We start from the raw sequence: 23,141 nt of genomic DNA on the forward strand, positions 1-23,141 counted from the left end.
AAGGCAAAAAAGCAACAAGATCCTGACAGGTTTTTGCCAGGGAGGCAAGAGTAGGTAGCAGCAGAGAAATAAAACACATTAATAACGAGACCGTCTGACTTGTGCACTGTAGTGTTGCATGGAGCAAAGTCTGTCACAGCTGATGGCTTTTCATTCCTCCTTTCTCCAATCACTCCATGGTGCTGAGGAATTTTTGAGGGATTCTGTGGCTCTGAAAATGGCTCATCATGTGCCACTCTATAGCCCCAAGGAGCAAATTGTGGATGGGGCTTATGCTGCTGGTTCTCGCTGCTTAGAATCAGTGCAGTGAGGAAAAAAAAAAAACAAAAAAATGGAAAGAACCCTGAAAAAATATCTGCAGTATCTTCCAAAGGAGTAGTGAGCAAATAAGGAGGTGGTGTGCAGTTGTCTGTTGAAGTGTGTAAAGGAAGGGTATGATGAAGGTCTGTAAAATCACAGGTGACACGGAGAAGGCAGAGAGGGGTCAGCTGTTCCCTCTTCTGCCTCAAGAAATACAGGGCAGCAAATGATGCCTGTGGAACAAAGTTCTAAGCAAAAACAAAGGACACAGTCAGCCTGTGAAGTCCTTGCCAAAAGCTATTAAGGTTGCTGAAAGTTTAAGTGTTCAAGGGGAGGCTGGAAACTTTGAACTAAAAACAGGAAAAAAACCTGCTAAATGCTTTCTGTTTGATAGATCTGTTTAGGAAGTAAGTGTCCAACTGGAAATAGTCAAAACCTGAAAGAATGCTAGGAGGAAGTATCATAAATGCTTGTCCTTTTCTCACACTTCTGTAATCATGACCTTATGTGACATGGGAGAGAGGATGTTGGGCTAGAGGGACTTCTGGCCTGAGCAGTGTGGCTGTTCTATGTTCTTGTGGTAGGAAATTGAAGCCTGACCTGACATGAAGCAAACCAGGCATGAAATGTGTGAGGACTGGAACAAAGCATCATTCAGGTTTCATCTAATTTCCTAGACACTACAATAGATGCACAAGTGATGGAATTCACGTGCCATGAGCCTGATGCATCCAGAAAACATCAGACTGGGTGTATATGGACAGACTGATTTTCGTAAGGTCATAGAATCATAGAATCGTTTAAGTTGAAAAAGGCCTAAAATGAGTCCAACCATAAGAACCTCAATGCATCTCATGCATTTTAACCAGGTTTACTTAGACAGTTTGGCCAAAAGGGAATCCTAGACACACTCTAAGTTACATCTTGTCCTTCCTGAACATAATTTTTGTGCAGGAAAATAAGATACCACAGGGAAATATATAGCTGTGGAAGGTACAAGCATTCTTGCTCATCATGCAAGTAAACAAGCTGATAGGGATGATTGCAGCAGCCCAAGGTCTGACCAGCAATTTCTCCCACCATATGGTGACAACAGCAGCACTTGATGCCCTCCTACCCCTGGAAATGGGTGTTGGCTTCACAGCTCCATGACAATGCAGGAGAACAGGATCTGTCAAAGCACATTAGAGGAGAACAAGAGAAAGCTCCAAGGGGTAAGCTGTGATTTATCAACACTCTTCTTTACAGATGCAGTGTGTGTTTTGTTAAGTGCAGAGAGTGCCATCCAAGCTGTTCAAGAGGAGTAGGGGTGAAGCCTAGAGATGGACTTGCTGTCCAGACAATCCAGGTGAGGGGTGACAGCAAGGTAATCAATGCTGGTAGTGCAAAGGACATGTGAGTGAAGATCAAGCAGGCCACCCCTCTCATCTCCCACGCAGCACAGGGCTGCTCTCCTCTGCACAGTCCCCATGGCCTCCTCCAGCCTGCAAGAGTTCATCCCCCATAACAGGGGGTGAACTGTCAGCACTTCAGGGGATGCTCCACTGTGCAATCTCTGCTGGAATCAGTATTTTTGTTATGGGCAGTGTAAATAAGCCATAGAAGGAGTGGGTTTGCCTTTCTGTACAGTAGTGGTGTCTACAAATAGGAAGTTTTCTGAAGAGCAAGGAAAAAGCCCTGATAGCAGTGACATGGGTACTTCAGTTGCCTGACAAGGGAAGGGTGGGAAAATGGGATTTTCACCATCAGTCTGGGCTGCTGGGAGCTGCCTCTTCCCATTGCTCTCATTTCCCGCACACAGAATCACCCAATCATTTGGGTTGGAAAAGCCCTCTAAGATAGATCATCAAGTCAACTGTTCCCCCAGCAGTGCCAAGGCCACCACTGCCCCAGGTGCTACAACCACACAGCTTTTAAACCCCTCCAGGACTGGGGACTCCAATACTGCCCTGGGCAGCTGGGCCAGGGCAGGACATCCCTTTTGGTCTATGAATTTCCCCTAATATTCAATGTAAACCTTTCCTGGTGCAACTTTATTCCATTTTATCTTGTCCTCTGACAAGGCAGGCATCTCTGAGCACTGGACATCAAGCTCAGCTGCCAGGTGGGGAGCGCAGAGACCAGGACTGGCACTGCAGACCTTTGCCACCAGGCTGGCTTCCCAGGTCTACCTTTCCTGGCTGTCCCCTCACCTTATTCAGATGCCAGCCAGCAAAGGGATTTCTTTTCTCGTGCCATATCCGAAGCTTATAAAAGGTGCCGAGATCAGGAAGCTCGATCTGTAAATGGGAAAAAAGGTGCAACATCCATTTTTGTAAGTCAGCAAAGCATGCACACAAAGGGCACCTCTGAACATCTTTTAAGAGCTAAATCAGAGAGAAGTCGAAAACATGAGCCTATTCCCTGCTTTGAGAAAACAAGCCCTATCCATAGGCAAGTAAATAATTTGCGTCACCACCAAACAGAGTGACTTCACCTCAACGTTAGAAGGATCTAATGGAGTAAAAATATTGTGCTGATTATTTTCTGCCCAGGATTGAAGCAAAGCCCTGGAAAACAATACCAAGCCAAATCTACCACTTGCACTGGATTCATACCATGAATTTGTCAGTCTGTCCAGTTTCAAAGTTGTCTGAATTGTTGTCCAGCTTCATCTCATCTGACTTCCCCTTGTCTCCATAAATCTGGAAGAAGATGGTGGCATCTGTTCCTGCATTTTTGATGTCACTTGTCCAGATCCACAGAGACCAGGGGTTTTCTAGAAAGCAAGGTTCAAGATACTTGTTTTAAAAAGTAATTTTTATAGGACGACTTGGTGAAAGACATAATTCTCATTGTTTCCCCTGGTAGGCTGAGAGACAGGACAAAGGAAGACAAAGACCTTTCATCCTTTTCTGCACAAACATAATCAGCTGCTGCATGAGGTACAGGAATGAGGTTGGAATTTAATTCTGCAATTTCATTTAAAAGAAAATGAGAAAAACATTAACTACCACTTTTCAGGTGAACCATATTCTCTTGTTTTACTTTACTAAGAGGGTAATGGAGGGGTGTGACCCAGCCCTGTAGTTTCAGCTCACTTGTCAAACACCTACAACTCAAGCTTCAAAGAGCATAAAGTCAGGGAAATATTCATCTTTCCTTTTGTCAGTGAGAAGGAGTCTCCCGTTACTTGTGCACGGTGCAATGCAGCTCCAGATAGCTCCTAAAAACTTGTCTGTTCTCTGTCTGGAACAAGGAGGGGTCAGACACAGACATGTTATCACCTCATCCTGAGTTAATGAGCCTTCCAAGACAGGACTAATTATCCCCAAAATGCTTATTGCATTCTCAGACCCCACTCAGGTATCCATCCCTGGTGAGGCTGCATCATGTGGGACAAACATGCTCAGAGCAGTGTAAAGATATTTTCCAAAATGTTTTAAATTATTTAAATGTCTAAATTTGACATGACTGGAGTTAAAACACTTTTTCTTATACTACATGACATACCCTAAGATTGTGGCCAATCTGCAAGATTTTTATCTCAAGTCTTCATCCAACATTTTAACTGTAAGTCCAGTCCACCTGCAGCAACTTTACATCTGTTTTTATACCAGAACATTGTTGCATTTATAAAGGTGACATTATTTCCTCTAAAGAGCCCCTCATCTGCATTCCTTCTTGATGATAATGAGTGTCGCTTCTGCAGGCCTTGCAGCACCTACTGGAGAGGGAACAGCCTTCTTTCCTCACTCAGACATCAGCTGAATTATTAACAAATCTTAATGAGAGAATTGCTAACCCTTTCGGTATGCCCGAGCCCACACCAGCACGGCTTGACCTTCAGAGCCCAGAATGGAATATAAAAATATGATGACATGCATATAAATTAGATTTTTACTGGTCTACTCAGTGTTTGACTGTATAAAAAAGAGACAAGGGCTACTGAAAAAAAAATGAGGGGAAGAGGGATCTCTCAGAAAAAGTTTTGTCCCTGTTTTAATAATATACAAAATGTTCATGACCGCTCCTCTGTGAAAAGCACAGGCAAGTTTTAGATGAGCAGAAATGAAGCAAAGAAAAGTCTGTGGATGGCGTGTGATGGAGCAGCCTGTTCTCCCTGGGGAAAAACTGCAAGTGCAATCCAGACACCAAAGGCTGCTCTCATCTGTCTGGTTTGGCCTCCCTGACCTCTTGCTGAAGGAAAGGAGGAGTGAAGCATGCATGGAGGGGGAAATGGGACCATGTACCAGGATTAAATGCTGATAGAGGGCTGTCAGGGAGAAACCACACAGGGAGACGTGGGTGAGATAGGGCTGCAGCTGCAGGAGAAGGCCAGGCATTTCCCCAGATACCCATCATCATCCTCCCAGGGCTAGCTGGGCACATCCCCCGGTTTCCCATCCTTTCACATCAAGGTATCCAGGCACTTTGGAAATTCTCAGGGCCAGGGCAAATATTCCCCAGGGCACAAACACCAGGGAGGACTAGACCCGGCACAACAGTTTCCAGGATAACATTCAAGATAAGGAGAGGAGGAAATAAAAAATAAAAAATAAAAAAGAATAAATACAAGCTACATATGGAGCTGCAATCTGCTGTGGGAGCAGCTTCTGGATGCAGTGCTGGGAGACGTTTCACCATGGATACCCCAAGTGAAGTTCAACCCAGCTTTGATCATCTCTACAGAAAGGGAGAGTCCTGTATGCACAGGGAGATAGGCGAGATGACATAATAGGCCTTTTCTAACTCCGAGTCTTACACTTCTATAATCTGGCAGCTAAAGGTCACAGATTTCTCAAGGCTAATGCTCTCTGCCTATCTCCTGCACTGCAGTGGTGAGGGAATTAGCCTGTCAATAACAATCAGAGCTGATAATAGGGGGTTAAAGGTTGCAGATGCTTTAGCTAAATGGACCGTGTTGGAGGTGCAATGTGGTTATAACTCCGACTAACATTTAGATAAAGCTTATTTAAATGAACTGCTGCTTAAGCAGGAGCCCACCCGAAGCACTCTCGGATTAAACCATGTCTATTACCCTAATTAAAACGTTCTGTTTACACATGGGCAGCGGCGCAGGCCGGGCAGCAGCGATACTGTGTTTGGCTTGGTGCAGAACCGGGCAGCGGAGTGTGTGTGGATGGATGAACATGCCCACGCGGCACGGAGCAAGCAGCTCCTCCCAGCAAACGTGTGCCATTGCCTCCCTCTAGAGAAAAGACTCCGCATCCAGCACACGCCTGCCTCGGGAGGCGAGTTTAGCAGCTGGGCAGGGCTGACACCTGTTATTTCCCTAAGGTCAGGAATAAAAGTAGCAGGAAGTCAGCAGGAAGAGTTTTGTTCTTCTTCCCATTCCCCCCTCTTCCGCCCCCCGACCAGGTTTGTCTCCTTATTATATTTAGGTTCTGTTTCCATCTAGAATAAGAAAGCTTTGCTTCTGTAGTGATAGGAAACATAGCCTGGCTTGGCTCCAAAGGTAAGATGATGACTGAGGCAGCCCTAAGCCCACTGCACCTTAAGAAAATGAGTATAATTCTTCAAAATATTGTAGGAGTTTAATTTTATACTCCCCTAAAGCAATATGTTCAAAGCTGAAACTCATGCCCCAACATCTGAAGGATGTGGGGCTGCTGGAGCCAGTCCAGAGAAGACCACAAAGATTCTCCAAGGGCTGGAGCCCCTCTGCTCTGAAGACAGGCTCAGAGAGAGTTGGGGGTGTTCAGCTGGAGAAGAGAAGGCTCCAGGGAGAGCTCAGAGCCCCTGGCAGGGGCTCCAGGAGAGCTGCAGAGGGACTGGGGACAAGGCATGGAGGGACAGGACACAGGGAATGGCTTCCCACTGCCAGAGGGCAGGGCTGGATGGGATATTGGGAAGGAATTGTTGTCTGTGAGGGTGGGCAGGCCCTGGCACAGGGTGCCCAGAGCAGCTGTGACTCTCGCATCATTGAAAGTGTCCAAGGCCAGGTTGGACGGGGCTGGAGCAGCCTGGGATAATGGAAGGTGTCCCTGCTCATGGTAGGGGGTTGAAATTAGATGATCTTTAAATGTCCCTGCCAACCCAAAATATTTTATGATCCAGTGACTGAATCCACTTGAACCTCTCTCCTTGACCACCTTCACTCAGGTGACACTCAGGGGGATGTTGCTTGTGGGAGGAGGGGTGATGGCCACTGGAGGCTCCTGGACACTTGCACCTACTTTTCAGCCTTTTCTGGCGCAGGGAGACCATTTCATAGAGTTCCCGCTCAATGAGACCATCGCCTTCATCTTCATCCAGCCACTTCCCACATGGGAAGGTTTGCTCAATCCCAGTGAACGGGCAGTAAACCACCACCTGGAAAAAGAGATTGCGAAAGTGAGCTCGAATATTCTGCTACTGGCACCCCACAGGTCCTCGACACCGAAAACTTAAACTACAGAGCTGGAGACCTTGGTGCTGCTCTCAAAATCAGCTTTTCTGGACCAATTTGAACCAGACTGGTTGCACAAATCCCAGTTTGGAGTACAGCTATGACCCATCTGTCTTGTTATTCCCATTTTTTCAGCAGTACATCGCAATGGGTCAACCAAGACAAGGTGAAACACCAGGAGGGGAAGGAAATGGGAGCAGTCAGGGTGGCTGCAGCAGTCAGCGTGCAGCACAGGCCCTGCACCACGCCAGTGCATGGAAGGGCTCTGCAGAAAACACAGGGTACAAAAACCCTTCAAAAACATTCATCTTAAGCTGATTTTGCTTGCCAGGAAAACTGAATTTCCTCATAGCTTCAGGGTAGGCATCCCTTCCTCTCTGACCTCCCATTTTCTCCTGTTGACCTTGTACATGGTCTAGTGTTGTCACCAAAAACCAGGAAATAAACTCTCCAACCAATTTGCTGGGCTGAAAAGATGAAATTACTTTCTTAGCAATGCTGGATGCATGGGAATTTCACCTCAAATCATGAGCAGCAACCAAACAGACCAGGCTATACACATGAAACTAATACACATTTGTCACATTTCTATTACATATTCATTATACTCTCTGTATACATGAATATAGGCTTATTATTTCCATGAAGTTATTTGGATATGAGTAGGGGTCTTTTGGGGATTTTTGGTGGTCATTTGGGAACATCCCATTCCTCAAAATTCCCTCTTGTGGTCCTGGATCTTCTGGTGAAACTTCTTTCCTTGAGGGTATCTCAAATATGTGTTCAGGTTATGATGCACTTCTCTTTATCATTCTTTGCTCTGGTGCTCCATCTCTGTTCTCAAAACTAAGATATCTACCAGTACATATTAATCACTGGTGGAAGCAAACAAGGAAGCGTTAGCTGGCACAAAACTTATTAGTCACAGATGTAGGGAGTTAACACAAGGCCACATTAATCTCTGGCATGTGTGCTAAGCACTGGATGGTACAAAAGCAAACATTACCCATGGATATAGGGATCACACGCTATGTGCTAAACTTAGAAGAATTTTCCAACATCTTCCCCCACTGCTGCATAGAATTCTTCCCAAAGAAATACAGTTGTTGGGTAACAACATTGCATATTTCAACACTGCCTCCCAGTAACAGCTGTGGTCAGCCACTTTCTATTGGGTTTTGGGGGTTTTTAAAATTATTGTTTCTGAGCCTCCAGAGCAGCATCTAGAAACTTCAGGGAAGTCTGAGCGTAGATGATAACTTTGAAATGCTCAGCACAATCCAAGGCTGCATTTCTGTCCAGCCCCTTGGGCGAACATCTGAAGGTGCTTTTGGAGCTGAGCAAACAATAATCTCTATCTTTGTGACTGCAGAGGGGCAATCAACCCAATTAGAGAGTGATTGACTTATGCATCTAACGTGTCTTTGAGGCAATCAGCTGCTCCCATGCATGATGTATAATATTGACTTGTTAAACCAGGGATATTGCCTTCCAAACAAAAGCAGATTTATTTATTTATTTTTAAACCATACTGGGTTGTCAGGGTCAGGTTATGAATGGGAAGCAGGTCTGACAGCTGCCTGCAGACAAAACTCTTGGCAGAGTTGGCCCAGTGGTAGGACTCCATGACCTTAGAGGTCTCTTCCAACCTGAGTGATTCCATGAGTTTATGATAATTTAGTCTCACCTTCTCACAAAACCATCCAGAACTGACGCCACAATTATCATGCCCAATGGTTACTCTACTGAGAGGGCTGAGAAGGGCAGCTATCTCCACGTTGAAGAGGTCTGTCCTGGCACGCTCAAATTCACCTCCTTCCAAGAAAATCTTCCCACTGTTCTTTAAGCCTTTGGAGCCGTGGAGGATTACATGGATCTTGGAGTTGGTGCCAGCTCCTCTGATATCCCCCGTCACTACAGCCACATTGTACACAATGCCTGGAGAAAGCACAAATTTGGTTGGGAAGGGAGGAAGGGAGGAAAAGAGTCTGAGAGTTATGATTTTGACTGGATTTATGTTGGAGACTATTGATTTCCCAGTGGTTTATTTTAGCTTCTGAGTTACACACAGTGCAATGCTTCATTTGTTTTTGTCCCCCACAAAACTCTGAGAAATACACCTCTACCTTCAGAGTGTGCCAAAGAAACAGGCTCGGAGTGACAGACTCCCTGTCACATGGCCCAAAGGAAAAAAAAAGTTTTCTTTGTTTATTCACTCTGTGGTGCTGATTAGGTGAAGAAAAGCAAAAAAATTGAATTGGCAACTAAGTAATTTGATTTTGAGAGATACCAAGCACCAAATAGGTCAGAGAATGCTGAGAGGATGGAGAAGTATTGCTTTAAACAGTGGTGGCAAGATCCGCAGCATCACAAAACCCTGAAAGCTTTGGGATTATTTGTTTTTTAGCCTATAATGCTGCTGAAGCCATCAGGACCTGAACAGTCACTGTGAGAACCCACAGATCTCAGCAAAACAAGGTTTCGGAGAGGTATCAGCCCAGCTGGGAGAAAGAAAAATATTTCTGAAAAGAAACCTATTTACATAAAAGTGTCCTTGGGGGTTTTTTTCTATCTCCAACTGTTGGTCTAAGAATGAAAACAATTCTTCCCACAAGTCTTACCTCATAGAAAAGCATATCTTAAACCTGTCTCATGGCATTAAATACACACCTAAACACTTCAACAGCAGGTAGAAAATAGTCAAGGCCTAAGCCAAGTTTTTTGATTAAATTAGACAGAAATTTCAATAGGGACTTGGGATGAAGCAAAAACATCAGAACTCACTCTTTAAAAACTTTGTCCCTTTGAAACTTACATTAAAAATTGTACTCAAGCATGCTTTACTGTTGATATATCTTCAACAAAACTCCTGAGGGCAGGAAAATAAAATACACAGTCATGAATGGTAAAAGATAAAGGAAGATTTTTGGGATTGAATTACGTTTCTTTCAGTTTTCTTCCCTTAATTTTTCCTAACAAGCATCCTGCAGTGAGTGATCTGCACCCAGACCACTTTCCTCATGCACATGAAGGGGGAAATACGAGGACTGCAGATGTTGAAGACCATACAAGGAAGTAAAGAAGAGTTGCTACATGCATCATCACATTGTTTGCCTTCATGCTATTACATAAATACAGGCAGAACACTATGCAAATAATCTTCTGCCTTGTGACAAGTTCTTTTATGGACTTTACATTGAGGTTTCTTTTAACAGAGACATAAACTTTGGTAGTCTTTGCTTTAACCGTGTTGGGTAATAAAAAAGACTGATTTAGAGCTCAGCACTGCAGTACCCTATTCACCACTTCGCGATTTTGGAAATAACAAATACTTTGTGAGTGCTGGTGAGCAGTTTGCTGAAGGTACAAGCTGTTATCTTTCATCCTCTGCCCATCAGCCCCTTGTCCAGGCACACCAGGTGATAAACTAGCATGTAGGTCCTGCACAGCTTCACAGGTGTGACACAGAGGTGGGAAATGTGTTGGCAGTTCAGGAATCCTCACACAAAACAGCCTGTCACCAGCAGGTGCTTCACTACAGGCCTCCCTGAGCATAAGGCTTTCAATCTTCTAAAGAAAACATGGCTAATAGCCTTAACTTCCCATTTCCCACCACAGATTTGGCCCGTGATTTTACCTGTGGCTTCAGTGCCCCCAACAAGAATGTCCCTCTGTATTTTCCCGTCATCTTCATCTAAAGCAAACCAGCGTCCAACCGGGAATTGGTACACACATTTATTGCCAATGTCCTCAATGATCACCTGAGAGAAAAGAGACACCACGTGGAAGAATATTGTGGGAAAAGCAAAGGTTTTATACAAGGGGATGGCAGAAGAGCAGAAGCTTAATGTACACACTCTCACTCGGTATTTAAAATATTCAATACTCAAGCAGATCCCACTCCACTCCCTAATTAGTGCTGGTAGATTTTCAGACAATCAGTAAGTAAGAACCCAGCTTTTTTATTTTCTTTCTTTTTTATCCAGTGAACCCACTCTGCATCTCTCGCGGTGTATGAGACCAGATGTCTCTGCTTTCAAGACCAGCTGGCTGGCCTGTCTTCCTTCTCTCCAGAGCCTGTTTGCTGGCTACTGTTCTCCATCAGCTGAGCGACAGCTCTTTGTTCTGCTTTGGGAACAGACTGTGTTCTCTCTCTCTCTGCTTTAGAGCCTTGTTATAAAGTAATGCCTGGGAATTCCAGGGCAAATCCAGACCATCAGATGAGTTCGTATGACACAGTAATGTCACTTTATCCCAGTCAGTTATTCCAGGGTGGAACCATTGTAAGGGCAGCGATTAAAACCCTGTGGCAGGAAACAGTTCCTAATATGGAAGGATTTGGCTCTTGGACCACCAGTGAGGTGGAGCTGTGCAAATATCATGGAGTTTAACAAAGCCAAGTGAAAGGTCCTGCATCTGGATTGGGGAAATCCAAAGACAGGCTGGACAGAGAATGGGCAGAGCAGCTCTGGGAGAAGGACCTGGGGGTGCTGTGGGGGAGAGCTGGACCTGCCCTGCCCCTGAACCCCCCGTGCCCTGGGCTGATCCCCAGCGTGGGCAGCAGGGCAGGGGGGATTCTGCCCCTCTGCCCCGCTCAGGGGAGACCCCACCTGCAGAGCTGCCCCAGCCCTGGGGAACAACAGCACAAGGACCTGGAGCTGCTGCAGCCAGTCCAGAGGAGGCCACGGAGCTGCTCCAGGGCTGGAGCCCCTCTGCTCTGCAGCCAGCCTGGGACAGCTGGGGGTGTTCAGCTGCACAAGAGAAGGCTCCAGGGAGAGCTCAGAGCCCCTGGCAGGGCCTAAAGGGGCTCCAGGAGAGCTGCAGAGGGACTGGGGACAAGGCATGGAGGGACAGGACACAGGGAATGGCTTCCCAGTGCCAGAGGGCAGGGCTGGATGGGATATTGGGAAGGAATTGCTGTCTGTGAGGGTGGGCAGGCCCTGGCACAGGGTGCCCAGAGAAGCTGTGTCTACCCCTGGCAGTGTCCAAGGCCAGGTTGGACGGGGCTTGGAGCAGCCTGGGATAGTGGGAGGTTCCAGTGGCAGGTTCCATGGCAGGGGCTGGAAAAGGAGGATTTGTAAGGTCCCTTCCAAAGCAAACTCTTCCAGGGTTCTGTGATATTTTACCCCAACAAGCTGAGGAACATTATTCCCCTTTAATATAAGACTAGATTTTGCACCTCCTGCGGAGGTGTTTCTTACCAATATCTTCTGCTGGACTCCTGAATTCTGCCATAGAGTTACTATAGTATTTTAAACCAGCAGAGAAGAGTGCTGAAGAATTTCAGTCAGAAGAGAAGAAATCAAAATCTCTAGTCCTCTGCGTGGGTTATGTCACAGTGGGAGAAAAAAAAAATCACTATTATGGATAGAAAGCCCTTGACAATTTTCTCAACAATGAGGGAGAATCTGAAATCTGTCTTTTCTGATAAATTTATGAAACCATTCTTTGGGAATCAGAGCTTCCCCTCCTGTCACTCATCCCACACCGTGCTGTTGCCTGTAGCACTCCTGAGTCCTGTTGTACCTCCACAGTCACAGACAGCAGTCTGCCAGGGCTGGGATTGTCAGCATGAGAGAGCTGGAGTGTTAGAGACTAAAATAGATGAGGTTTGGGAGAAATATCAACACTCTGATGTCTCTCTACCAGCTGATCCTCTTTGGGTTCCTTTTAGTGGGTTTATTCTTACATTTAGAGGTGGAAATCCATCTCTGAGTACAAGCCACTCTGAAAACGTAAGAAACATGAGAACAGGTTCATCCTGAAGTGACAACACTAGACTGTCCAAGTATTGTACCAAAGTACAGAAAAACATCTAAAACCAGTAGAGAATAACAGAGCTATTTTAGCTCAGTTCCCCAACTTTTCATCTGAATTTGCAAGGCGGGAGTTGCTTTTTACTTAATCACAAACATCTTGGAGGCTCATGGCAGAATATAGGGGTGGTGTGTTGGCTGCAAGTAGTCACTACACCAGGTTTTGGGACTTGGGCAACCTCACCAACCTCATCAAAAATCGTGTCATTACACCTGTGATGTAAGAATGAGGTTCTGTAGTTTTTCCCCCCTCACTTCTTGTTACTTTGAGCACAACTACTCTGTTTTTGATGTCCACATTTTTCATGGACAGCCAACATTGTAACTTTTCCTGCATTGTGTAGTGGTGGTGATGGTGGAGAAGCATGTGCTAATACTTGCATTTGTAATACATCAGACTATCCTGTCACTGAGGATTTACAAATATGGGGTCAGGTCTTCCCTGGATTAAAGCCAGCTGTGTAAAACTACATCAGCAGGGGGAAAAAAATGAGACTAGCAGGAAGAGTCACAGATTTCTCCTTTTAAAATACTCCTTCAACCATTGCACTAAAAGCTGTAGTACCTTCCTACCCCATAGCAGGAATTTAAAATGAGAAGAAAGGGGTCTTTGTGGCAGGCATATCTCTTTTGCTGAGCCAATGATAAATCACTTAAATTTGGGCAAGCTATGAGTCTGCAAATTTTCAGTGTGAACGGACCTAACAGATAACTCTCAGACTCTGGTATTTTTATGGCCATGGTGATGAGTTAAGTCAACAGAATGAAATGATTTGTGTCCTCAGTAACCTGTATCATCAGCAATTATCCTTACATCTCTTGGTACCAGACCACTGAGAGGGTGAGCTATTTTGAGCCCATGAGATGCTTATGTTGGATGTCTCAGGAGTAACTAACCTTTTCAAGGAACCAGCCAGCAGAGCCACCCTTGTTATTATGCCCTATATTAATTTTCCTTAATTTTCCCAGATTTGGAGCATCGAGCGTGAACTTGTCTTCTGCTCCCTTTTCAAAGTTGTCTTTGTCATTGTCCAGTTTCCTCACACCTGAAGGGGGGAAAAAAAAGTAAAAAAAAACAAACCCCCAAACCAACCAAACCAAACAACAAAACCCAACAAAAAACCAACCAAACAAACAAACCGCAACAACAGCCCCCCCTCCCCCTCCAAAAAAACCAAAAAACAAACCAACAAAAACCCCCAAATAAGTAACAAATAATAACTCCAAGGAGGAAAGGGTTACTGGCATATGCGTGTTTGTAAGTGAAGGAATATTTAGGAATGTCATCACTGAATCAAATATTCCCCAGATATCAGCTCTCTACACCCAGGATTCAAGGCAAAGGTAGAGGATTTTATATTTTAATAAAAAAGGTACCTTTTCTCAAGCACACAAAAGACAAGTATTTCCATTCTAATGTCACAGTTACTTACAGCTCCCAGAGCTTTCAGAAATATATATCCAGATGGCTCTTAAAATTTTTTTTTTATATACTACCACATTTCCCTTTTATTTTTACTGTCTTTGAAAATCTCCAAACTGTTCAAGAAATACTTTGGTCACAAGCTGCAGATTCTGACATTTCAGGACACAGTATTCTTTGCTGTATCCAAGAGGAAGGATATATTTTCAAATTAGGACCCAGCCAGGGCTGTTGGCTTTTTCCTGATCTCACAGGGGTTTGCCTTTATGAAAAGTATTAAAGCTGTGCCCCCGGTTGCAGCCTGTGTGAGTGAGGCTGTGAGTGGGATGAAACCCACCCAAGGCACCAGTGCAGAGAAAGAGGTCAGTGGGCAACTCATCCCTCTTACCTTAGAGGGGATGAATCATTCTTCTAGGGGTGTTATTTCTCTGTGTGGGTATGACAGAGTGCCTGGACACCCAGCTAAGATTCAGACTCCCACTTTGGGATGTCTTCGGTGAGATCAGATAAATCCCCTTGTAAAACTCTGGAGGATTAATCAAAGATGAGCCCTATCCACCAGGTTTTTTAATCTGTTCAAGGACACTTGACAGACACAACATCATTATTTCTTGAATTTGACAGGATAGGTGCAGTGTAGAAGAAGAGAGTATTTACTCCCTGGTTCTAGAAATCTTCAGGAATCTCCAGCCACTTCTGTCCATGGCCCATAGAGTTTGGTTTGGGCACATCTTTTAATATTATTCAATTAAATTTTTAAAAACTAAATTAAAGTTTACAGACCACTGTTGCAGCACAATCTGCATTTAAAAACAATTACAATAATTCTAAAACAAACCTATTTAAACCGAACTAATATAAACCTTGCTTAGATTATTTTTACAACTGGCCAAGCAGGCTCAGCCACCACCTTTGCCACAGAGAAGGGAGGTCATTATCCATCCAGGTACCCAGAAAATGAGACCCACATCTCTTATTGCATTCACTGTAAATACACTTTGGTGTTGGACCCTTCAGTGGGCTGGCACTCACTCCACTGCTTTCTCCTGGTGGTTTATGCTGCATTTTCACAGAGTTTGCTTTTTTAAATGGCAGGTAGCTTGAGTCATGCCCACACCCAGCCACAACTGCTGCATTGCAGATGCATCTTCCAGGAGCTGTGGATGTGAGGGCCCCCAGAGCTAATGCCGCCATTTGTTGTGCCTTTCATTCAGCCAAATTATTCTGTGTTTGCCAGGTTGCCTGTGTGTGTTGTTCAGATCACAGGCCTGCAGAGCAGGAGGAAATATTTTAGGAAATGATTTGCATTTGAATACCTGTGTCTCCTTTCTCACCGAAGATATTAATGAAGACATCTGCATCTGTTCCACTGCCGCTGACTTCACCAGTAAAAACCCGGACCACGTATTTGTTGACTGCAAGGAGGAAGGCAGAAATCCCAGTACATTAATAACTCAGTGGTTTGATGCAAAACATAACATTACAGACCAATGCAGGCTGCGCTGATGCCGTCTTGAAAGCATGGTCTGAACCATGGCTTTTGGTACAATGACCCCCTTCCCTACGCGAGGAATAAAATCCATAGGCAGGATTCTGACACTGTGTGTTCACTGCCCAGGGCAAGAGGACAGATCACTCAGTTCCTGGCCTTGACACTGAAGAGTGAAATAGAAGAGAAAGTGAAAATTTTGGTGTGGTTACAATGGCATTAAATGAACTCGGACCTATGGACCAGTTTTGCTTTTTCCAAACGTTGATGAGTTACAGAGTCTGCACAAGCTCAGGCCTGACCCCTCTGATCTCAGTTCTGTCCTAGAGCTTTTTTGGCAGTTTAGTTTATACTAAGCAAGTATTTTGAGGAAATAATATCATAGTGATAGAACAAGGAGTGATGGATTCAAATGGCAAAAGGAGAAATTTAGATTGTATATACAGAAGAAATTCCTTACTGGGAGGGTCGTGAGGGACTGGCATAGGTTGCTTAGAGTTGTTGGTGCCCCATCCCTGGGCATGCCCAAGGCCAGGCTGGATGCAGCTTTGAGCAACTTGGTCTAGTGTCCTTGCCCATGGCAGGGAGTGGAACTGGATGAACCCAAAACATTCTCTGACCGTCTGAAATATTAGTCATGCTGCATGAAACAAAAATGTGAAGGTGGCCACCCTTTCTTTAAAAAAAAAAAAGAAATCCAGTCATCCAGTCTTTTTTATTTAATGAAGAAACAGGAATAAAGCCCAGGAGCTGTGACACTGCGAAGATATATCATCTGTGGCACAAAAACCCCGCGGATGGGTTAGGCACACCACGTATGCATTTCACACGTCATGTCAGTGAGTTTGAGAAGCAAGTTCTCCAGATGGATTAGGGCAGGACTCACTTGGCTCCCAGGGACAGCAAAAGTGAGCTCGGTTTCTTATGGAACCAAAGAGAAAGCTCCCGTGACCTTCAGTGTGACTTTATTTGGGCCAAATACGAGCAACTTTCGAAATGTACCACAGAAGTCACCTGACTACCTTGTTCCTCCAAGAAAACAGCCATGACAGACACTTTGTGCCATATCTTCTGTGAAAAATGAGTGCTGGAGGCAGGCAGCAGACGCAAAACAGAAGAAAACGAATGCAAAATCTGCTACTGAACAGTACATGGTGTCATACAAGCCCTCAACAGAGTTCCTGTTACTGAGCCCTGGGTAGCTGATACTGAAACCTCTGTGCTATGGTCACTTCTGTGTTTCTGAGTCCTGGGCACACTGCTTCTGTGAAAGGGTCAAGTGCACAGGTGACCCCACACACAGATCCTTGGCAAAAATAAAACTTCGTGCACCACAGAATCATAGAATCATTAATGCTGAAAAAGACCTCTAAGATCATCAAGTCCAACCATTAACCACGATTCTTGGTTTGCAACTTTTTTTCCCTTTGGCACGTGCCAAGTTAGGGGATAATCTTTCCTGGTTTTCCCAGCCAGCTACAGAAATGCATTTTCTCAGGAACCATGGAACATCACCAACACTGGGTTACCACTCAGATGTAGATCCCCCATCTCCTCCACCATAATCAATGCATATTAAAAGTTATTTTAAATTAATTTTTAACTATTAATTAATAGAGGTCTTGGTGCACATACTCCCACTGAGGCAGAGGACGTGAGAGCAAACATTTGAGGAGTGGCTGTTGGACCACCCTCTGAATTACAACGATGCTCTCAGAACCCAGGGTGAGGCCTACAAGGGCAGAGCCCAAACAGAAGGGAAAATCACCTGTCACAGTTTAATGAATGTGCTAGGAAAAAGCTAAAAATCGAGCTGACATCCCTGGTGCCCCATCGCAAAACATGCCATGGCAAATAAAATAATAGTGATGAAACTGCAATAAATACTAAATAACAAGAAAGAGGAAAAGAGAGCTGGGCTCCAACAAGGGAGAAAATGCCTTAATGATTCTCTTTAACACTTTTGCTTCAGTTCACAGGGCTCTAACAACCTGCTAGAGACATACCAACACCAAGGGTTCATTTGCATTAGCCAAGGATGGGGATGGTGCAATTTACAGCTCCCACTTGGCCACTAAGCTGCTCTAACTAAAATTGACCCACTGTACCTTGCAATCTTTAATTACAGACCACATTTTTCAAGAAGCTTTGCTCCCTGCACCTCCTCTAGAATATTTAATCTGATGTCAGTGATTAATTTTCCACTCTGCTTTTTGGGAGCCAGAAGAACCTGACAGGATAACAGAATATTCAAAAGGACAAGCTACAGTGGCTGAACTTACACTCCCCTTGCAGGATAAGGCTTTATGCCTCTCAGGTATAGACCAGAAGGATGTCTCAATGCATGCAGAGCATCAAGGAAGACACGAAGAGAACAACTCCATGAAGAGCAATAAGGAGCAGTCACCAAACACAGGGCAGGAAGGACACCGTGTATGGTTGTTGCAGAAATACATCAGCCAGCCAGGAAAACAATGGTGAAATTATTTGCCAGATCAAACACCTTTAAAGGTTTTTCAGGGTGGCTGTATGTCAAATCTAAGGTCCAGAATGACATCTTTTGACCTCCTGCTCGGAACACTACATGCTCCCAAGGGCTCTGTACACAAACCATGCTGCTGTCAGTGTCAGCACCAAGAGCCCTGTGGCAGAGCTGACTCCTGGGCCCATGGATGGGTCATCACTTTGGACTGTGCACTGTGCGCTTCACTCTTCACTATGGTTGTCCCCTAAACCATAAGCAAGGCTGTGGTGCATGACGTGTCCTGGCATGGCTCTTTTCCATGCTGATGTGTTTCTGTAGGCAAAACTACTTCAAGAGCCTTAGAGATCCTTGGCTTAGGTCAGAGCACATCCCTGCTTCACAAGTTATGCCTAGCCTGTGCTCATCAGGTCTTTTCTTTAATTTTTTCCATCTTAACAACCCTGAAACTGGGCACTCAAACCTGTTCCCACACCTGATCCTCAGGTCTGCGTTCAGAAAAATTTCAGTTCCTCCATCTTCAGGAAGCAAACCCTGAGCCACACTGAATTTTTGCCAGCACTTTCTCCCTCTCTAAGCAATTTGACATTCAGCTGCAGCAAAGAGAGGAACTCTTCATGCTGCTCAGGGGTCCTTCTGTGCTTCGTACATCAGCACATCTTACAGTGACATGGTGGATGAGCAATTTAAATAAAAAGGGATGCTGCCTCTTAAAAAGACTGTGAGGATTCAGCTGCTAAAAGCATGCAAGAAAAAGCTCTCATTGCAGCCAGGAAGAGATCTGCCATAAGTCAAGCACTCTTCATTTTGATCATGGGTAGATGTTGTTCCCTATTCTTTAAGCCCCTGGCAGAAGCATCTTTTAAAAAATACCCACTTATCTTTTTTTTTTTTAAATCCCAATACATGGCTCTGACTTCATCTGTAAAACACAGATCAAGATGTTGCCTGGATATTTTTTTTTCCTGAATGCTTCTCCTAGCACTGAGAACATGCAAAATGCTAATATAAAAGCTGTGCCTCCATCGAGCAGTGCACAGGCTCACTGCAGCACAGGCACGGGGAGGGGAGCTTTCCTAGGAGCAAAATTAGCAGCTTCAGAGGCACGTACTGCAAGATGCCAACAGCAGAACAGCTAACAAAAAATCAGTAGGAAGAGCAGTAGCTATTTTCTCTTGTCTTTCCAATTTCACATTGCAACGCACAAGTGTAAATGCCCTGTGTGGTTACGCACCTTCCTTTTCTTTACAGTTGTGTGTCTGCATTTGAAGACATTGCCAGGATGCCATCTCTGGGAAACAGTGGGGTGGCACTGATGTGACCCTACTGCATTAATTTAGCAGAGGAGTGGCAGTCAATCAGCTTGTCTGCTACTGATTAACTCAGCCTCAGCTTTCAACAGCCAAAAGGAAAGGTTAATTCTGCTCTGTGGGCTGGAGTCAGGTTCTCTCCACTGAGAGCCAAGAGGTTTATTCTGTGAATGTGATGCACTCCTGACACTGCTCCTGGGGGATGAAGGGCATGGGGCTGCTGCTCTCCTACCCCCCAGTATTCCCCATCCAGGCTGTCCCCACTGCCGTCTCCATCCCAGCTACAGCATTAGCCCCATACACCACCCAGAAACGTTTTTACCCAGACTGAACAACCCTGGGTGCACTTGTGCAACCTCTGTCCTGCCTCCAGCCATAGAAAATGCATGGACATATCCCAGCCAAATCCTGCCACCTGCGAGCTGCAGCTGACTGTCCAGCCGTGTGATATTCATCTGTTAATGTCATTTATTTAGCAATATGATATCATGGTCACTTGAAGCACCATAGGATGGAACTGCCTGAAGAAAACTTGTAGCTACTATTATTTGGGGCATTAGATAGTGTGCTTACACACCATCTGCTGAGTTTCCAGCAGCAGGAGTGCAAGATTTGGGCAGGAAAACCAAGCTGGCTGTGCTTCATTACCTAGGGCTATCACCTCCTGCGGGGCACAGTGAATTCCCAGCCATGCCTGCCTCCCGTGCGCCTGACCTACCGCGGAGCAGGGCAGCAGCATCCAATATCTGAGAAATGTCACAGCCCTCACAGGCAAAGCACGTGGGGTTAAAAGCAAGGAACCGAGCCGTAGGCAGCAATGGATTCTTCTCATAAGGCAACTCTTAGCAATTATCCTTCTGTTTTCACAGCGTTCCTGAGAGTCGCAGTGTTTGAGATCCATCCTGTGCTGCTTAGCACTGAGCAGGCAGATTTGGGAAGGGGCTGGGGGGGAAGGCGATGGGGTGGATAGGGGAGAGGCACTGTGACTGTCTCTGAATTGCTGCTGGAACAGAAATACTTTTGTGATTAGTGTGAAAAGAATTGTTGCTAGAGGAAGAGGCAGGCGCCTGGACCTGCAGACAAGGTACAATTTCAGCCAGAGTCTGCCACAGCCTTGCACAAGCTCAGGACAGTGGTTTAATATCCGTATGCCTTGGTTCCTGCCTGTCAGATTGAGTCAGTCATTCCAGCCCACCAGGAACTGTCTGACAAAACCTCTTCTTGATGGAAAGGACTGTCAAAGTGGAAGCTCCTTTATACCACTGCTGACAGCATGTTCCTCCGTGACAGAGTTCTTGGTCAGAGCATCCTTAAAATGTCAGACAGCCTATGGCTAGGGCACAGAGCTGGGACCTGGCCTCCCAACACGCTTGATTCACAGCAAACATTTGAATTTAGTTCTTGTTTGTCCTGGCAGAGAGCTCATCCCATCAGGATAAAACAACCTCTTCCTAGATTAGCTTCTGGTGACCTTCTGGTTGGAGGTGTCCTGCTGCTCTTGTGTATCCAGCAACTGAGTCTCTGCAAATGCTGTGGAGAGAAAAACTCACCCAGCTCAACCATTACACCTCTCTGTGACACTGTAGCAGGGACCTTAGAGGCAGCTAAACAGAGCAAAATATAATTAGAGCCTAAAGCAAACCCTGAAAAACAGAGGGGCTCTGCTGAGCTCACCAGCAGCCAGTTCTGTCTCAAAATTGTGTCCTGCTCTTTCACAAAGCAATGATGTGCAGATAAAGAAGACTTCTTTTTCCTCCCATTCAGAAAAGCATTGAATTCAAAGGGTTGGTTTAGAGCTAAAAAATGATTAATCTCTTTCAAGGGTAATTGACAGCTACATTTATTAATGAGCTGTGCCTTCGGAGGTGGGGAAAGCATCTTTATCCAAGGGTTCAAACTGGAAATGCAGATTACAAGCACACCTGGAGCGTGGGGGTGCTGGACAAGTAAGACTTTTGCATTGGAGAGAGCACTGAGTGCCTTGAGCAAGTTGAAGATGTGCCTGCTCATTGCAGGAGGTTGGACCAGCTGACCTTTGAAAGCCCCTCCTAACCCAAACCGTTCTATGATTCCATGGCTTTTGGCCCTGAGCACCTCTGCCAAAACACAGTGTTAGCAGGGGAGAAATGCTGAAGAGCCTTTGCATGGGTTCGGGGTTCCTGTCACTAGAGGCAGCACTAAAGATGCAGTGCTGGCTTGACCCCAGTTCAGCACTTCTTTAATCTCACAAGAGCTCTTTAAAAGTGTGTTCTTAAGAGATATTGCTGTCACTCTAGGAGCCCCAACACATGGGAAAAGGAAAGGATTCAAGGAGCATCTGGACAGCGCTCTCAGGCACAGGGTGGGATTCTTGGGGTTGTCTTGTGCAGGGCCAGAGTTTGTACTCAATGTTCCATGGGGTCTGTGTGGACTCAGGGTATTCTGTGACTCCATGATTATGTTTCTCTGCCAAATATGGCATCAACCCCAGCCACTGTCTCATGCCCCTCCTATAATGAATCCTGTCCCTTGGCCTCCCCACCCAGGCCAGAGACCATGAGATTCACCTCCATTTTCTGCAGCTCTTACATGAAACCAAAGCATGCACCAAAACAGTTAATATATTAGGATTCAGCCTGGATCTTCCCTCTGCAGAGCCTGTGAGAAGCAATCTACCACATGCAGGAGGCTTTGCTTGTAGGATATGCTAAACTGATGTTCCTACTGTGACTTCAAAGTAATGATGACTTTTTGAAGTGAGCTTTAAACGACCTTGCTCAGGAGACAATAGTGGTTTAGTTGCAGAAGCATGGAGCTTAGCACAGGGCAACCCACCTTGTGACAGTGGTGCAGAAATCCTTGTTCGTCTAATTCTCCAAGATTTATCATTATTTTTCATTAGTTCAGCCCCAGGGTGGGAGACCATTTAAAAAAAAAAAAAAAATAAAAAGCAGCAAATATTTCACAAAAGAAATATCCATTTTCTGCTTTCCCCAGATCTGCTATTATCAAAATTGAAGAAATGATTGAGAATATCCTCTTGGGTTAAACACATCTGCTCAGAAATAAGAGTGAAATAATTTTACGGTATTGTCAAAAGTCGTATTGTTAGCTCTGTACTTCAGTCTTGCTTTGAATAAATCAGATTTTTTTAAAAAGTTACTTTATTTCGAAACTGATAGCTGAATTAATTTCCAAATATAGACATAATTAGTCAAAGTTATCACATGTCTTCAAAAACATGCTGTACTCTCTGTTTTATATTGGGTACACAGAAATCTATATACCAGCCACACACTCTTCCCTCTCCAAAACCTTTTCTCTCTATGTGAATTACAAATCTTTTTTTGTATCCCCTTTCAGGGCTCTGTGCATTTTTTGTGGTTTGCAAGTCACCAGTGTTTCTTTTTATTTTTCATTTCTCACTCCTTTTACCCATCTTTAGAGAGAAAACAACAGAAAAAAATACATGACGAGTAAAATGTCCATAGTTGCCCCATTTAGGACACAGTGACATAAGCTGGGCAAAGTGCAGGGAAAGTCCTTGTTTGAGCAAAGGAAGTGTCTTTGACCAAAAAGAAAAGACATTTCTGGAAGCTCAGTATGCCAGATAGCACAACAATTTTTTCCCCAGTCTTATGAATGGGATAATAAAATATATTTTTCCTTCTACAAACCCTGTTTACTGGATGCTTCAGCAAGCAGCAAGGCCTCATCCTGAACACAGAGGGTACTCACCATTACTCAGAAGTAAACAACCCATATGTATTTCATAAATATATTTATCTGCGTTTTCCTGTGCTGATTATACACTTCCAGTTTTCACAGTAAATAAAGATGAATTTTGATGAGAAGGTAACACGTATTAATATTTCATTCCCTCTTCCTCAACTTCTGTGTCCTTAGAAATAATCTTTTTTCATTTTTCCGACCATGAAAGTTTCCAAAATT

At 44.8% G+C, this 23,141-nt stretch overlaps 1 protein-coding gene across 1 annotated transcript in view; it reads right to left on the reverse strand.

Annotated features, from left to right (window-relative positions):
• Positions 1-23,141, reverse strand: part of LOXHD1 (lipoxygenase homology domains 1) — a 153,994-nt gene that overhangs the window by 96,386 nt on the left and 34,467 nt on the right. The window contains exons 5-11 of the mRNA XM_032095893.1: positions 15,247-15,345; positions 13,405-13,553; positions 10,329-10,452; positions 8,379-8,629; positions 6,480-6,615; positions 2,898-3,058; positions 2,493-2,579 (exon numbers count right to left, since the gene is read on the reverse strand). Of these exons, the coding sequence (XP_031951784.1) occupies positions 2,493-2,579; positions 2,898-3,058; positions 6,480-6,615; positions 8,379-8,629; positions 10,329-10,452; positions 13,405-13,553; positions 15,247-15,345 (1,007 nt within the window). The remainder of the gene's footprint in view (positions 1-2,492; positions 2,580-2,897; positions 3,059-6,479; positions 6,616-8,378; positions 8,630-10,328; positions 10,453-13,404; positions 13,554-15,246; positions 15,346-23,141) is intronic.

The sequence above is a fragment of the Corvus moneduloides genome, chromosome Z (genome assembly GCF_009650955.1).
Source record: "Corvus moneduloides isolate bCorMon1 chromosome Z, bCorMon1.pri, whole genome shotgun sequence".
Taxonomy (NCBI): Eukaryota; Metazoa; Chordata; class Aves; order Passeriformes; family Corvidae; genus Corvus; species Corvus moneduloides.